The sequence below is a fragment of the Bos indicus genome, chromosome 3, assembly GCF_029378745.1.
Source record: "Bos indicus isolate NIAB-ARS_2022 breed Sahiwal x Tharparkar chromosome 3, NIAB-ARS_B.indTharparkar_mat_pri_1.0, whole genome shotgun sequence".
NCBI lineage: Eukaryota > Metazoa > Chordata > Mammalia > Artiodactyla > Bovidae > Bos > Bos indicus.
Window position 1 is genome coordinate 94,838,924 of NC_091762.1, and position 18,457 is coordinate 94,857,380.

At 38.0% G+C, this 18,457-nt stretch overlaps 1 protein-coding gene across 6 annotated transcripts in view; it reads right to left on the reverse strand.

Moving 5' to 3' along the window:
• OSBPL9 (oxysterol binding protein like 9) overlaps window positions 1-18,457 on the reverse strand; it is a 164,057-nt gene that overhangs the window by 44,453 nt on the left and 101,147 nt on the right. For 2 of the 6 annotated variants that reach the window (XM_019957500.2, XM_019957499.2), the window contains exon 5: window positions 2,261-2,329. The exons of 2 other annotated variants lie outside the window; for them this stretch is intronic. In XM_019957500.2, coding sequence (XP_019813059.2) covers window positions 2,261-2,329 — 69 coding nt within the window. Of the gene's footprint in view, window positions 1-2,260; window positions 2,330-11,596; window positions 11,906-18,457 lie in introns of those variants that run through there. 2 more of the 6 variants (XM_019957503.2, XM_019957504.2) reach the window with 2 other exon arrangements.

The following is an 18,457-nucleotide window of genomic DNA, read 5'->3' on the forward strand; positions in this document are numbered from 1 at the left end:
TTAAGCTGTTTTCTCAAATCTTTTAAGAATTATGTGCTAGAGGAAAATATATGTTTTCACCACATACTGTGATTCAGGACATGGAATTAAAGCCATGCAGTCCAACCTCCCACTCAACAGCAGTTACTTTTATAATGTTCTTGAAAGTCATCTAGTCTTAGAGTATCTTAAGAGAAAAGGAACTTATTACCTTCTAACATACATAAACGATTTCATAAAATCCCTTTATTATTCTTTTCATTCAACATTTAAAACATAAGGTATTACACTTATTCATATCCTTTTTAAGGGACTTGTGTTTTTAAAAAGGTCATAAAAATAGAATATAGTCCTTTACCATGTCGAGAGTGGTCTGTCTTCTTTTGAATAGAACTCAGAACAGGCAGACCATTTAAAACACTATGACTTCATACTTCCTACAGTGACATCTTAGCTCTTGGGAACAAGCAGGTTGGGAGTCAAACAGACTCTGTACTTACCTTTTAATCTAACACTTATCACATTTTATCATATCTAAATATTTACTTGACTGATTTCCCTGAAGGATTCTAAACTCCACTAGGGCAGAAACTACCGTTCATTCAGCACTGTACCGCTCCACCCCCACACCAACACCAGGCTAGCGCACTAGCACACTGTCGAGCGAACACGTGTATGCGCTGATGGCAGCTTCCGGCAATGCTGATGCCGTGATGCCAGTCTTCTCCACGCACGGATTCCTAGATCTCCCCTGCCTTGGTTTTCTTTCTCCTTCTCCTCCCTCAGTCCTTTCTTCACGTCTTTCTTTCCTTCTCTTTTTTCCTTCAGTAGTAAGTGGTTATACTGCATTTTTGGCAGTCAGGACCAAAAGAGGTGGCTGCTCCTTAATTTACCACATTGATGAGCCATAGTTCTAAAGATGATTTCTGTATGAATTCATTTAAAGTTTAAAATAAAACTATTACAGAGAAACAGAGACAAAATGGTTTGTAATATAAAATAAGCTAAACTAGAAGAAACTCAATAGAAATTATACCTAAATCTAACCATAATCTATGTAAAGAAAAAAAACCCACTTATGTGGCAAACGTGGTTTAAAAAAAAAAAAAGTCCCTAGTCTTCAAGAGTAACTTGCTAATTAAAGAAAGCTAAAGTACATGTATAAAGTTAACAGTAACACATAATTCTCTATCAACCAAGGTCTATGTGTCCAGATTAAAAATATATCAAGGCAGACATCTGGCCCAATTTAAGGGGAATTTCAAAAATAATATCTAAAATGACAGAAGAATATTAAACTGCCTCAAAATTGTATGTAAGTACCTCCCTACTATCTTTCTAATACTGATGTTGAATATCATCACTTTTCTCAGAAGGTACTTCTAACACGTTAGCAAAATTAAATTTCTATTAATAACTCTAATAGGGACATTAAACATTGTACTTTATACATATACATAACTGAATACTTCACTGCCATTAGAAAGAAGAGTATTATAAAGGACGGCTTTAATACTTTCTGAAGTACACAGGAATTGTACTTCTTATGTAGCTGCTTTGGAGAGACACTTACTAAAATAGTACAAGAGGCAATTTTTGAGGCAAAGAGTAAAAGCTTTTAAAGTAATTCCTGCTGACAGAGGAAGAGTAATAAATAGTGGAGGTAAAGGTGGGGAAAGGTGGTTTAAGGTCTTCTTGAGGTCAGAATCAGGAAATAAGAAAGTTATGAGTAATTTAAGGAACTGAGAAGAATAATGAAGAACAGGAAGGGCTATGACTGAATAACACTCTAAAAAGAAATTCACAAATGAGTAATTATTTTCATATCAAATCTTATTTCACAGCAAAAACTTAAAGGACTAAGTACCTTATGCTCAGTGCTTTCTCTTATATAATATGTTGTGAAACGAGAAACACCGAAATTATTCCATGTGAGTCTCAGAGTTCAGAGTAACAAGAAAACAAAATAAGTGATCAGTAGCAGAACTGTAAAAGGAATAACAGCTTAAAAATTTAACAAAGGAAAAACACCAAAGAAAACAAGACACCTAATGAAAAACAAATGGCATAAATCCAGACAAAAGTAGGTGATTTTTAAAGGAAAATTAGCGTAACAGTCCTTAAATAAAATAATAAAAACTTTGCAGAAATGTTGTTTTGATTAAATATGAGTATTTGGAAAGTTTATGTTCACAGTTAGCAATTTGAGATGACATGCATCACAGATACGCTTTCAGCCAATGAAAGAAGTATAGGGCATACTTACAATTGAATCACTTACAATTATTTTTGAAAATTCAAGAACTGGAGAGATACCAGAAGACTGGAAAAAAGCAAGTGTGGTACTGATCTTCCAAAAAGGTAAGGAAAAGAGAGAATAGAAAGTTACTATGCTGTGCGTGTGACATGAGTAATTAATTAAAGGAATAATAAGAGAAAAATCTGTAACTGTACAGAGGAAAAGTATCAATAGGTACATGAGTAGCAAGTGGCAAGTTAAAAAATAATTAAATTTAAAAATTACGCCAAAAATTTTAATGGCTTTTCTGTTCCTTAGAAATTAGAAAATTAAGTTTTTTGAAAAATGACACCACTTTGTTTCCTTACCAAGTTACTCAAAAGTTGCTTTAATGATGAAAAAAGTATATTAAAGAAACCAGAAATATTAGTAAGACCAAATATTAGTAAGATTTTATGTGGGGTATACTAATCAGTGCCTTCCTTGGTTTATTAAAAATTTGGAAACATTTATAATCTGCCATTTCTGTAGTTTACCCTCTTCAGCTAAAGGAAAACAGAATTTAGAGGTATAGAGAAGTTCTGAGAATATGAATTTTTAACCCTAAAAAATACTCATATACCAATTTGTTTGGAGTAAAGATTTCCAATTCAAAAATATCCATAAAATTGAGCCTATTATTAAATTCTTTCCTCCAGTGTAACTTCAGAACAGCATTTTCCATCTAAGTCAATGTTCTGATAGTCTAAGATTCCAAATTAGGTTCTCTTTTATCAACATGATAGTTATAGCTATTTTATCAACAACTGCTCGGTGCCCCAAGAATGCCCTGAACGGTAAAGCCTTTTCCCATAGTTTTAAACGAACAGTACTAGCACCACAGCTTGCCTGGAGAATCCCAAGGACGGGGGAGCCTGGTGGGCTGCCGTCTATGGGGTTGCACAGAGTCGGACACGACTGAAGCGACTCAGCAGCAGCACAGATTCACCAGGGATGCACAATACAGTACAGGAAGTTTTTTTCAGAGTACTAGATCCTCTGGCTAGATACTTTACTGTACGTCATTTCTTGTTTCATTATTATAACATAGTAAAATAGATAGATATTAACCCTATTTTATAAGTGCTTACCCAAATCATCCAGATGGGTTTTTGAGATTTCAACCCAGTCCTTTGATTTCAAACCCATTACATTTTTCTATTAAATCACAATGATATTTGAAAAGAACTCATAGCATATTAGACTAAAATTTAATCTAAAAATGTCTGCAGGAGCCTAGTGTACCCAAAATGAACACAAGCTTTAAAGTCAGACTGATCTAGTTTTAAATCCTGAATCTGGGATTCCCTAATTACCTACATGATCTGGCCAAGGTACTTTCTCTACCTCCATTTTCTTACCAGGGAAGGACACAAAAATAAACCTCTCAAGGTTGTTGGAGAGATGAAAGAATATACATAAAGTAACAAAATAGTTAGTGTTCTATTTCTTCTTCATAATGTGGAGCTGAAAATAACCAGGATTCAGCAGTTTCCCAGACCCTAAACTAGGCCTAACATACAGAAAAGTTTCTCAACAAATATTTGATGGATTAAGAACAAAATAAATTAACAACTAGGTTATATACAAAACATATGCAACTCTAATAGAGAAGTATAATCGAGAAAAGGATACCAGCATAACTTAAACTGTATTTAACATTCCTTGAAAAAAAGGAAAATAAACAGTAAGCTGATGAACTCTGAAGAAAACAGATAGTAGTAATAAAAAAGGTATGAGAAATAGACAAAACTAGTGCTAAAATACAGTCTTGGAAAACAGATCAGAAACAAAATTCCACATGAGATGTTCAGAAAAGTATCAGGTATTATGCCTGAACCACAGAAGGTAAATTGTGCTCAATTATTACCTTGGTAACAAAGAGTCAAACAATATAAAGAATCACTCTTTTCCATAAAATAAAAAGATTTTGAAAATACATTAGTTCTTTGAAAAATAAAAACATTTTTATCTTTAAATTTATAAAGAAAATAACTTCTCTTAAAAAAAAAAACAAACACAGCAAGTCTAAATTGCTCATATACTTGGGACAGAAAAGAGCTGCTTTGTCAAATAGGAATCAGGTACCTACACCTTTGTCAAAATTCCTTAGCTTTATCATAACTCTTAGCACAACTGCTTACTCTTCATGATCTCTCTTCATCTAATACCACCACTGTTACGTAACATTTTGACTTACAGAACAAAATACTAATATTGATTCCATAAAGTGATTTATTTGATTACTCAAACAACTGCACAAGAAAGGTTTGGGTTTGTACCATTTTCCTCTATTTAAATCACTGATACCTTGTCTTTCCAAATGACTCTCCCAATTTATTCAATAAAGTCATATGTGAACTTACTGCCAAAAGTAAATAGAACACACAAAAACCTGGAGTTTATAAACAGGGTGACCACTATCCCAGTTTGTCTGGGAGAGTCTCTTTTTATGCCTGTTGTCTGAACAAAATTATTAGCAGCCTCTTTCACTCTCCAAGTGCTCCAGTTGGGACAATAATATGTTCTCCCTCTCTATAAAGGTTGTAACTAGCATTATAGAGATATAAATGTCTGGGAGGCATACAGATTGCCTCAAGATTTCAGAATGCAGCAAATTACTTTAAAAAATGTTTAAATGAAATATGAGTTTACAGCTTCTGAATGTAGAAAGCAAATTACAAAAATAAAATAGACATCAAAATTCAGGCCAATTAATACTGGCTGAGTGATTACCTTATTCTAGACAGAGACATGAATAATAAGATGTTATATTTTTGAAAAGTTATTTTATTCTCACACACACACAGGTCTGAAATAAAACACACAAGAAGCAGATGTTACACCTACAAAGTGAGATTGAGAAAGAGGTGCATTTGAGACAAAGACTTCTTAATTTTTACTTTATATATTCATGGTGCCTGATTTTTAAAAAATTAGTAAACTCAAAAATTTTATGTAAAAAGTATTCAGAAACTGTACTGGTTATAAATGTTTCAAAAATTTTATAACTCTTTTAGCTTGCAAAATCATCAGCATTATTATTTTAAAATTATCAAACCCTAAAATGTCTTGAGAGAGTAAACTTGGTAACACTAAAGCTGCTCAGATACATCTTTTCAAGCCAAATAAAATAAAGCATAACAAATGTATAACATTATTTACAGATAAAGTATAAACTAGCACCCACGCACGCACACGCACGCTAACAAGAAAAATGGCCAGTAAAACAAAGCAGAATACATAATTTTTTCCCACATCCTTCCTGCCAATTCCATGATTATGAGTCAACACTAAAGAAAGTAAACTCATAAAAAACAAAAATATCTACTATATAAGTCCACTTAATGAAGCACTGTTTGACCATGTGGTGCTGGCAATTAGTCAAAGCTTTATTTTTCACACGTTAATCGCTGGTCAGGCTACTGACAATATCTTTCTTAAAATTAAAAGTCATAGGTTAAGTCATTCCAGGATCTTAAATAAGCTCTGAGTTGCTTACTAGGATGGGATGCAAAAAATACATTCTTCCCCTTTCCAACCTCATATGACTGCCTGTCACTGAGCTTCACAGAATTTTGGAAAGCAAATTCTCATGATTTTCAAGGGCCCACCAAAAATGGAAGTTTCAGAAAGTCTCCTGGAAATCTGCTCTACATATAATGAGGAAAAATTCATGTTCAACACATGAATTCTTAAAACTGAATGCTTTAGTAGTTCAAGTTTTCAAATAACTACAGAATTCTCATAATCATTCATATTACTTGTTGAAATGTGATTATGAAATGTTTCTACAAAATCTAATGTATTCCTTTAACAAAACTGATCTCTCTGTATGGCAAAATACAACAAACTGAAATAAAACCACCAAGGGAAGTTAAAAGATAAACTAGTCAGGCCAATAGGCAATCAGTACTAAATGGCTTATTTCTCACACAAAACAAGCAAACAAAATAGAACAAAAATAACCCTGAATTGGAATGAATAGATTCTGTAACTGGCTTGGTGATAATTCCTTTAAAATTACATATGCCGAAGCAGTTTTTGTATATCTGATTTAGCTGCCAGTGAACATCAAACAGAAGGAAATAAGTTGTTTTCACTAAGGCTGTTAAATGTGCAATACAAAATTACCCTGATTACCCTGTTGTCAGAAATCTATCAAAAAAGTCTAAAATATGACTAAAATATATGTTTGACACGAGAAGACTCTTTTTATTCTCCACTGTACCCCCAGGATAGTGCTTGGTTTGTAGCAAGTGCTCAATAAAATTTTTGTAAATTAATGAATTAAGGAATTCTGAAATGCGTCAACCTGTTCGGATTTAAACATAAAAAGCAATCAAAGATGTTCTTGCAGATTATAAATCAGAGTACTCATTAAAAAAATCACAAATAACATCTAACTTTCTAAACAATTTATTATAAGTATGGATGCTGAAAACTTTTAAGAGTAACTGAAAGTTTTTAAGAGAAGAGAAATTAAATAGGAAAGACACCACCCAGGGAGTTCAAGAAGCAAGACCAGATGATAATAACTAAAACAAACTTCTAAAACTTCATTCTCTCATGCCAAGTCTCATGAACATAGTTTCATACATACTACTCTGGGTTTGGAATCAGCATTACAATAATGATTTATTCACTGGGTGTTTATGACTATGACACTGCGCTGGATGCTCTGGACATCCCAAGATGAAGCAGACGTAGCTTGATATCTGTAGTAGGAGATAAGCATCTAACTACAAATAACCACTCTGCAATACCTAACAGTTTCAAATCTGTAGTAGGAGATAAACATCTGTCTACAAATAACTGCTTCAAGCATGATAAATTATTATGAGAAAGGTACTAAACAATTCAAAAGAGAAAGTTAAGGGGGTCAGAAAAGTGTCACAGAGGTAGCATTTTGATTTGGACAAAGATGAGGAGGGGGAAATTATTAACAGCAGTGAGTAAGGGTGGGAAACATTATAAATAGATGGGATGTGTGAACTTTTCTTTAGGAGAGAAATGAGGGCAGGGTTAAGTAAACTAGCAAGGGATGCTAAGGTACCCAGGAATCAGGATCAGCAGCCAAGATTGAAGGAACAAGGAGGGAAACAATGTAGCTCCGAGCAGGCTCAAGGGACACCAGCTGTAGGACACAGCCACTGCCACAAATTCATCAAAGCAGAGAGAGAGCAAGAGGAATAAATACCCCCAAAGGTTCTTTTTTTCCTTCCATCTTCTGTCCTTCCATTGTCTAAACCCTACGAGAAGCCAGAAGGTAAAAAGGACTCTAGGTAACACAGGCTGTGAAGGTCAGCCTCCTGGGGCAGAGAAAGAAGCAAAGAGAATGAATTTGCAGGAAACTGGAGAGTAACCAGAAAAGCCATCTTTCCAGACTTAGGAGCAAGTATAAGCACAAAGAGAGGCTGAAAAGCACAAGGAGGTGAAATAACGAACAATATTCTCTTGGAGATGTAAGATATTTTTCAGATGCAGATGCTGAACTGAAAGTGCAAAATCAGTGTCTGAATTGGAAAAATTACTGGGACTTAGGAGATTGAGGCGAGCAATGAATGAACACAAGTATCAGAGCAGCACCCCAGTTCTCTCTAGAGCTAACAGAAGAGCAAAAACCACAGATGGTAGTCCTGTTAGTCTAGTCTCTAACTGCGTGAACTTGGGCAAGTCACCTGGCTCCTCTGAAACTGTTTTCTCCATTTTATAAATACATAGAGGCTGAATTAAAACTTTAAGATCCTTTCCAGTTCTAAGAGTCTGTGAAGCCAGTATCTCCAAGTAAATAACCATATTCATCAGGTGAGTGAACAGCTCACCATACTGGAAAAACCAAGGGTCCATTTACTGGCTTTAAAAAAAAAGGTAACTTCATTTAAACAAAGACAATAAAAACTTAAAGGTTCTAACTGCAGTTGGATCCTCTACCATAGGATAAAAAAAAAGTCAAAACACAAGCAAAAATTTAGTGTAACCTTGAAACTGAGTGAGGAAGATTAATGTAACCGGATTAAAAAACATGCTCTGGAATGCAGAGAATGCAAAGAAACAACCGAGTAAGCAGAATACCTTGGTTGAAATGGCACATTTCAGAAAAAACAAAATTAGCTGCTCTGTCAATATAGCAAAGAAGCAAAGTTCTTAAAGGTGTTTCTAGAAATAAATGAACTCCTATAGTATTAATAACTCCCCTGCCCTCCAAAACACACACAGCAACCATTAACATTCCTCTGCAATACAAATATTCACTGAAGATCTGTTATGTGCCAGGTGCTATCAATGTCTTAAAAGGACTTCGTTAAGGACAATACAGATAACATAGCAAATACAATTAATCATTACCTAATCTTCTGGAATGAGATCAGATTTCACCCTTTCCAAGCAGTCTCCCTGACTTCTCTAGCCAGCAACATGCTGTTCTTCCTGTGATGCTAACTACTACAAAACCAACTTGTACTGGTACCACTACTAGTATTCTTTCAACTGTATTAGAGGCCGCATAGTTTGGAAAAGTAGGCCTTTGCCTGGAAATCCACTTACCATTTGTAACGTTGTTTCTAACGTTTTCTGCAGTTCTGTCTCTCAGGTGTGTCCGCAATTAGGGAGCTTGTTGACTTGGAATATTTTTCTAACTCACACGGATAAACCAAGCTTCAGTACAATGAGTCAAAGGTTTGTACACTTAACGACATGATTAAGTCAAGTATTTTGATCATGTGCCAAGCACTAGACTAGGGACAAAGGCCCTACAGAAATAAAGAAGGTTAGAGTCTAATCCAAGAACCAAATACGTGCACAAAGATCTATAGCATAGAGGTATGAACAAAGTGCTGTAGTAACATGTGAAGGACAACAGTAATCTTAACTTGCTTTGCCTGAAGGAAGGAAGACATCAAAGAAAAAGTAACACAAAAATTGTATGTCAAAAGTAGTAGTGATATAGCACTGGACTGAATTCTAAGCAACTGTAATTTTAATCAAGAAGGAAAGGCAGTGACTGTGCAAAGAGCTATGAGAGGCTATGCAATGTTCCAAACAGGTAAGAGTTCATAATGCTACAGTAGATGCCCTGAGTAGGATGCCTGCAGCTGAGTCCACACCAAGAGTGATAATTACCACCAAGTTGTGAAGGGCCTTAAAGAACATTCTCAGCAGCTGGGCTTGGGCAAGGGGGAGCCAAAATAGACTTTTAAGCACAGCTGTGACTCAGTGGGATCTAACTGTGGAAAAGAATATGGGTAGAGGGAGTCTAGTGACAGGGAGACTAGTTAAGTTTTGTTAAAGTTTAGGTGAGAGATGATGAGGGCCTGAATTAAAACAGTTATGTGGGAGGAAAAAAGGATAAACCCAAGAGCTATTTCTAAAGCAGATTAAACAGGATCTAGTAACTAACTGGACGTGGAAAATAAGGGAGATGAAAAATGGCTTTAAATGACTAATTGCCTGTGTGTGGTGGAACTTCAATTAACTAAAATACTTAGGGAGAGGTACTTGGCTTAAACACATTTTCAACCTAAGAATTATTCTTTCAAACATAATCTTTGCTTAAACATCTACTGGAAAATCTTCCTAAATATAATCTCGTGGTGGTTTAGTCGCTAAGTCATGTCCAACTCTTCCGATCCCATGGGCTGTGGCCTGCCAGGCTCCTCTGTCCATGGATTCTCCAGGTAAGGATACTGGAGTGGGTTGCCATTTCCTTCTCCAAGGGATCTTCCTGACCCAGGAATCAAACCTGTGTCTCCTGCATTGTAGGCAGATTGTTTACCGACTGAGCTACAAGGGAAGCTTTAGTACAAATAGTACAAATATAATCTTAGGCCAAGTACATTACAGTATCCATAAAAAACTGTCTTTTTCTATAGAATCCCAATAAACATCAGTTCTCAGATACTGACAGAACTCAACATATCCCAGGGGACATCTCAGAATTTCCTTTTTAAAATAAAAGCCTGATATCCTCTTTCTCAAGCAAGAAACTACAAACTATGCAACTGCCTGATTTTCCAATCAGCAGAATATGGTTGTATCACAATGCTCTTTACGGCCTGAACCAAACTTAACAACTGGGGATGGATCAGTGGTTAGATTATTACCAATCTTTCCACACTAAAGGAAAAAAGACCACCACCTAAGACTTTGGAAATATCAAAATCAATGTGACCAACAGCCATTGCAACCTAGTGTTTATTGAGGGGTACTTCAAGTAAAATGGCATCTTTGTAAAAATCAAACTCAGAACATTTTGAAAATAGATCCAGCTTCTCTGTTATCTTTCTAATTTCCCAGGTAAGCTCTCCAGACTGAAAGTCTGATTTTTAGTGGTTTTTATCTTTCCTAGAATAGGAAAGGTAACATGGTATTTTAAGGTGCTGGGGTACATAAAAAGTGAAATTAAAAAAAAAATTAAAAGTAAATGAAAGATGTTAACATTATTTATTAAAGGGCTTTATCACAAACTCAGTTCAATAAAGGCAATGTTCTGAGAGATGATTCACGGTGGATGAGAATTCCCAACTTAAAGTTCACTACAAGAATTCTTAAAACTGCAACTACTATTCTAAGATCTCTCCCACTTTCTTAACTCAATACTAGGAGAAATAATTCCTTGATTTGTTTTTGATTTCCTGAATACAGCTAAAAGTACACAGTTTAATCAACAAGTAAAGCCAAATGTTACTTCAAATCGGCAGACATTTTCTTAATACATTTCTTACTCTTTCATATCAAAAACTTAAATATAGTAGGAATGATGCAATAAATGCATGATTTATACATGCTTCCTAGTCCATTGCTTACAGTCAACTTTCCATAACCAAGCATACTGAGAACCTAAACTTTCCCTCCAGTTTTTAAGTGAACCCCATAAAACTATTCCAAAGTTTTCACTATTTTTTCCACAAACTACCCCCAAAACATAAAACCACCTCCCCTTCCCAACACACACATACTCACAAATAACAGCACCCATAATCATTACACACAAAAATATTGGCCAAGGCAAGAACACAGCCAAAAATAAAACAACAAAAAATGCTTGGCCAGCAACAGGAAATTCTATTATTGGGCAACTGGTCAAAATTAAACTTTCACATTAAGAGAAAGTCTAACTTTTGTGTTCAATATCTTGAGATAGCTTCCGAAATAAGACTAGAGTTTCACAAAAATGAATCGAAAAGGGGGAAGCGATTCTCTCCAGACTGGTTTGGTTGGAGGCGAATGACCTCTCCGGGTTTCAGAAGGCCCCTAGTCCCAGCCTCCAACCATCTCGGCCAGGAAGTGAGGAGAGTCTCACGAAAGAGAGGGCCCGGACGGCCACATCGTCCTACTCACCCCAGGGGGCGACGGGATGGAGGCAGGGAGAGAATCACACTCGCGCCCACGGCCTGGGCAAGCAGCAGGGTCCCTGGGAACTCAGGGGTGGAAGCCGGCCCCTCTCCCAGACCCTCCGGGTCTACTCACTCCGCAAGTGGCCACCAAGAAAGCCATTCGCCAAGGCCCCCGCCCTCTGTGCCTCCAGGGGAGGGAGCCGAGGGCCGCTTCCGAGCACCCCTCTTCGCCCCCCTCCGCCGAATCACCGATGCGGTGCAGTTGGTCTCTTCAGGTTCTGCCTTTCCCGCGGGACAGCCCCTCACTCGCTACCCCTGCCCCGCCCCGACCGAGGGACCGCACCGATTGGCTGACTCTGACGACTCCTGGCAAAGAGACCCCTGGCGATTGGCCATGGGTCACCTGCGGTAAAGGAGGTGAGCGGCCGAAGATTGGCGGTTAGGCCAATTTTGGGGTGAAGAGGCGGGAGGGGCCGGCCGCGGCGGCCGGGCATCTGGACCGCCCGGCTCCCCAGCCCTCCCACCGCCTCGCGCAGCCCAGGGCTCACCTCGGGGCTCTGGCCGTCTGCCGCGCCCGGACCTATTCCTCGGGACTCGCGGCTGCCCCACCACGCCAATTCCTGGCTGCCCCCAGGAAAGGGAGCTCGAGGCTCAAGGGAGCTCAGCTAGGCTTCGGGGCTTCGGTCCCGAAGGTTCCCATAGGGTGGCGACTGGGAAAGACCCGGTCACAGACGCAAACACCTAAACCCACTCGCGTCTAGCTCGACATCCACTATTTTGGCAGCTGTGGAGCCAAATTTCATCTGGATGACTGCTTTTTCTTACTTCCGGAAAGTTGTTTGTGTCGCGAGGCGGGGAAGGGCGTGAGGGGAGGGGGGATACTATATCAATAAACAATAGCAGCGGTGCCTGTTTTATTAATCCAGGGAAACATGGGCTTGCTGTTGTGCCACAGCTCCATAAGGAATGTAGGTGGTTTGTGAAAATACTTTGGGAATCCAAATGACATAACTTCTTGGGCTTAGGGGAACTGAACAAAAATTCATCCAAACCAGGAAATCACAGACACGAATAAATTACTGAGTTACTGATCTGGAGGGCAACTGCCTTCTGCTCTTACTATTTTTTCATGATGGTTATTTCAGTTCCGGTGCTCAGTCCTGTCCGATTCTGCGACTCCATGGACTTCAGCACGCCAGGATTCCCTGCCCATCACCAACTCCTAGAGCTTACTCAAACTCATGTCCATCCAGTCAGTGATGCCATCCAACCATCTCATCCTCTGTCATCCCTTTCTCCTCTGGCCTTCAGTCTTTCCCAGCAAATCAGTTCTTCGCATAAGGTGGCCAAAGTACTGGAGCTTCAGCATCAGTCCTTCCAATGACTGTTGAGGACTGATTTCCTTTAGGATTGACTGGTTTGATCTCCATGCAGTCCAAGGGACTCTCAAGAGTCTTCTCCAACACCACAGTTCAAAAGCATCCATTCTTTGGCGCTCAGCTTTCTTTATATTCCAACTCTCACGTCCATACATGACTACTGCAAAAACCATAGATTTGACTAGACGGACCTTTGTTGGCAAAGTAATGTCTCTGCTTTTGAATATGCTGTCTAGGTTGGTCATAGCTTTTCTTCCAAGGAGTAAGCATCTTAATTTCATGGCTGCAGTCACTATCTGCAGTGATTCTGGAGCCCCCAAAATAAAGTCTGCCACTGTTTCCCCATCTATTTGCCATGAAGTGGATGGGACCAGATGCCATGATCTTCGTTTTCTGAATGTTGCGCTTTAAGCCAACTTTTTCACTCTCCTCTTTCACTTTCATCAAGAGGCTCTTTAGTTCTTCACTTTCTACCATAAGGGTGGTGTTATCTGCATATCTGAAGTTATCGATATTTCTCCCGGGAACCTTGATTCCAGCTTGTGCTTCCTCCGGCCCAGCATTCCCAACCTGACCCCATTAAAGAACTTCAACTGCTTACCCTTGTGCTTAGGATACAACGGAGTATTCATCAATGGTGTGCAAGGTTTAGCCCTACCTGTCCATAACTCCGTCTTACACCTACCCCCTCATTTTCTGCACTCCACGTAATGGCCTTTTTCAAGTTCTTTCAATTTGCCATGGATCTTCTAACCTCAGGGACTTGGCACGTGGGCCTTGTGGTTATTTCTGCCTTTTACACTGTCCCCATGAAACCAATCCCCATCCTTCATTTACTTCTATTCATCATTTCCTCCCTGCCTATGTGAATTCTATTTTACGTTCTCATAGCCCATGCAACACTCCTTTGTAAAACTTATTACGGCTATAATTTTACATGTATTTGAGTATTTTTTAAACAAACATACTGTTATAATTTATATAACATTAAATGTATCCTTTTTAGATGTACAGAATTCAATGTATTTTGATAAACATATGCACAAATGCAGCCACCACAATTAAGACATAGAACATTTCCATTATCCCAAAATTTCCCTTGTGCCCCTCAAGCAGTAATCCTGCCAACCATGGCTCTGTTTTCTATTTGCATAATTCTTTATTTAATGTTTACGTTCATCACTAGACTGTAAGAGGTAAAGAGGTAAGGATCTATCCGATTTTGTTCATCATAGCCTCACTATTTTGCCAAATGCCTGGCACATATTGGGTGCACAATAATGAAGTTCCTCTGTTAACAGTCTGAAAAGAAACATCAATTCTATGCTAAACATCAATAAAACTATAAGCAGTGATGGATAAAAATACATTAATTTTGCCAGATGGACAAGGTTAAGGTCAGTGTCTAACAACCTTCACTAATACCCTTTACATTTTTTTCCTTTCATATCTGCTTTTCTAGCAGTTAATTTTGTGCCAGAGAAGCTCAAAGGACTTTAATTCAGTACTGGCTGATCAAACAGTTCTCCAGGTCAAGGCGGAAAAAAAGCCTATATCTCTAAATCTGTTTATAAATTACACTATTTGACTCTATAAGAGACAAACTATTAATTTTGTAATTCTTGCTTACCAGTTCTTTCATGTGCTTTTCATGTGTTCTTATTATCTCCCCAACAAGACAGAAAGATCCATAGGGTCATTAAAGACTTTGCATTTAACAGTATATACCAAAGTATCAGGATCGTGTCTGTGTCCTCCAAATCTTCTATCACCACCACCACCACCATTATCAACATCAGGGGTCAAGAGCTTCAAAATCTAAGGCACTATCATTTTTGACAGTGTAGTGTAAAAATTAAATCCTAGTATAAATTTAGTGGACCCAATTATAAATTGGGTTTATTTTTGATAGACTTCAGTGTCTAAGACTGGTATAGTGGCAATGCTGTTGTTCAGTCGCCAAGTCATGTCTGATGTTTCAACCACCCCACGAACTGTAACATGCCAGGCTACCCTGTCCCTCACCATCTTCTGGAGTTTGCCCAAGTTCATATCCACTGAATCAGTGATGCTATCCAGCCATCATCATCCTCTGTCACCCTCTTCTGCCTTCAATCTTTCCCAGCATCAGGGTCTTTTCCAATGAGTCAGCTGTTAGCATCAGCTGGCCAAAGTACTGGAGCTTCAGCTTTAGCATCAGTCTTTCCAAAGAGTATTCAGGGCTGATCTCCTTTAAGATTCACTAGTTTGATCTCCTTGCTGTCCAAGGGACTCTCAATAGTCTTCTCCAGCACCACAGTTTTAAAGCATTAATTCTTCGGCACTCTGCCTTCTTTATTTGTCCAGTTCTCACATCCGTACATGACAACTGGAAAGACCATAGCTTTGACTATATGGACTTTTGTAAGTAAGGTGATGTCTTTGCTTTTTAGCACACTGTCTAGGTTTGTCATAGCTTTCTTGCCAAGAAGCAATCATCCTCTAATTTCATGGTTGCTGTCACCATCCACAGAGATTTTAGAGACCAAGAAAATGAAATCTGTCACTGCTGCCACCTTTTCCCCTTCTATTTGCGAAGTGATGGGACCGGATGCCATGATCTTAGTTTTTCTATATTGAGTTTTAAGCCAGCTTTTTCACTTTCCTCCTTCACCCCTCATCAAGAGGCTCTCTAGTTCCTTTTCACTTTCTGCTATTAGAGTGGTATCATCCACATTATCTGAGGTTGTTGATATCCGCAATCTTGATTCCAATTTATAACTAATCAAGTCTGGCATTTCATATGATATACTCTGCAAATAAGTTAAATAAACCGGGCGACAATAAACAGCCTTGTTGTACTCCTTTCTCAATCCTGAACCAGTCAGTTGTTCCATACAGGATTCTAACTGTTGCTTCTTAGACCCACATATAGGTTTCATAGGAGACAGATAAGATGGTCTCAATGCATCATCAAACAAAAAAATCTTTGGTTCAGATTTAGGAATGAATACCCTCTAAACAACCCCACAGTGGCTCTTGATAGTATACTGCCCTAATCATCCCTGTATCTTTAGTATCTCCTCACACAGAGACTGGCATGTACTAGTTGCTTAATAAATGTCTACTGAATGAATGAAATGCTAGGTACATTACAAAAATAGCAGTATAAACAGCAAAAAAGGTTGAAAATGGGTAGTCTAACAAGCAGAACAGAGAAAGCAGAGGGGCAGAAGTGTTAGGGGAAGCACACTGATTGAAACTGCCCAGGCACCATAGTAACCATTTGCATGAGTTGTTTTACAACAGGAGGTCCTGGTAAGGAACAGGGAACTAATAAGCCTCCACCAACTGGAAGAGTTCAGGAAAGGTCAAAAGGAGAAACCACAAGTCTGACCACTTCCCAGAATCCTTCTCTCTGGCATACATCTTGGCTGAACAAGGCATGCGCCACCAGGAATGCCTCTGAGTCAGAATGATTGGCTAAAGACAACCCGGAAACTACCATCACCATAAAACCCAAGACTGCAAGCCATGTGACAGAGCTGTTCTCCTGGGTTCCCTTACCCTACTGCTCTCCACCCAGGTGCCCCTTCCCAATAAAATCTCTTGCTTTGTCAGCAAATGTGTCTCCCTGGACAATTCATTTCCGAGTGTTAGACAAGAGACCAGTTTCGGGCCCTGGAAGGGATCCCCCTTCCTGCAATAGAAGGACAATGTTTTTCTATATGAGCCTTTTAGTACCATTCAATTTTTAAATTATAGGAGAAAGGTGCTATTGCCCCTATTTTTATAGCTAAATTCTACACTGGCCACTTAACTTTTCTGAAAGTTCTGATTCCACTAAAACCATGTGAGTTGCCAAAATTGGTTAAAAGTACAGAGCTTCCTGCCACAAGATGGATAAAATGTCTTGTATTCTGTGATTGCTCTTCACTTTAAATGCTCCAGGCTTTTAGGCACACTAACTTTACATGAGAATTAGGACATTAACAAGTTGGAACTCCGTGTTTTTTCTCTAAAGAAAGGGTGTAAGAAAAACTATTGCTTTTATTTTACATACTTCTATTAATATATAAGCTAAAACATTTTTGGAAGCATGACTTATGACATTATTATAGTTTTTTAAAAATTCAATTCTCATGATTTATATTTTCTTTTTTATACCAGACTGAGCTCAGTAAAGACAAGGACAGTATGTCATTTATTCACAATTACATCCTCCACAACTAATACAATGCACTGAACACATTGTCTGATAAATATTTATAAAATAAATAACTTTTCTGTATTCTCTGTATGTTCTGAATTGAGCTTTTTTTTTTTAATTTTTAAACTTTATTTCTATAAAGAGAAGGCAGTAAAATATAAGTTCTAAAAGATTTCCATAAAACCACAATTAAATTTCTGGCACTTAAAGGAACAATCTTTAGCATCTACAAAACTGGACCATTTGTTTTTAGTTGTTTCCCAAGAGTTCAAGATAAGATGGGCCACCACTATTACAACAAAATTTATTATTAAAAAATGAATCCTTGAATCCTAAATTCCAATTTAGGAGCCAGAAATTCCTCTACCCTCAGTAACAGCAACAATGTTGGCAACATTCCTTAGAGGAATTTTCCTTTGTTGTAGGAGCCCCAAGTACCTGGCTACCTCTACATACCATTTTACCTGTGGAAAAAGTGACACATCTATATTGCAATCATTTCCTTTGGGAAACAAAGGGCTTCAAGGGAAAAAAACAAAACAGATGTATTTTTTCTACATGACACGAAAATAAAATCTAATGAGGCCAAGTGAAATGATACAGTGATAGTTATTATGTTTATGTGGTCAGTATTTTATACTAAGAAATTGAAATAGATGTTCCAAAAGCTAATCTTCAGTAAAATAGCTTAACATTCAAGAAAAATATACAAGGGCTTCCCTGGTGGCCAGTGGTAAAGAATCTGCCTGCCAATGCAGGAGACATGGGTTTGATCCCTGGTCCAGGAGGATCCCAGAGGTCACAGAACTTAGCCCATGTGCCACAGTTATTGAGCCTATGCTCTCGAGCCACAACTACTGAAGCCCATACGCTCTAGAGCCAGCGCTCCATAATAAGAGAAGCCACCACAATGAAAAGCCCGAACACTGCAACTAGAAAGCAGCCCCCAATTGTTGCAACTAGAGAAAAGCCTGTGCAGCAATGAAGACCAGCACAGTCAAAGATAATAAATAGAAAAATTTTTTAATATTTTAAAAAAGAAAAATACTGAGGAGATTTCTACTAATCTTAACTACCCAACTAGACACATAGCTATTATAGAAAAGAGGGTAGACTCAAGCTAACTAATACTAATAATTAGTTCAACTATCCTAAACTGCATCTTAAATACTAAATTAGCATGTATGTATATAATTATCATACCAAAGTATCTAGGTTTGAAAAAATGCTTCAGAATGGTTCTATTGTTTTTCTGGCCTCAATAACAAATTGAAATCTGAATTCTATCACATCTCTT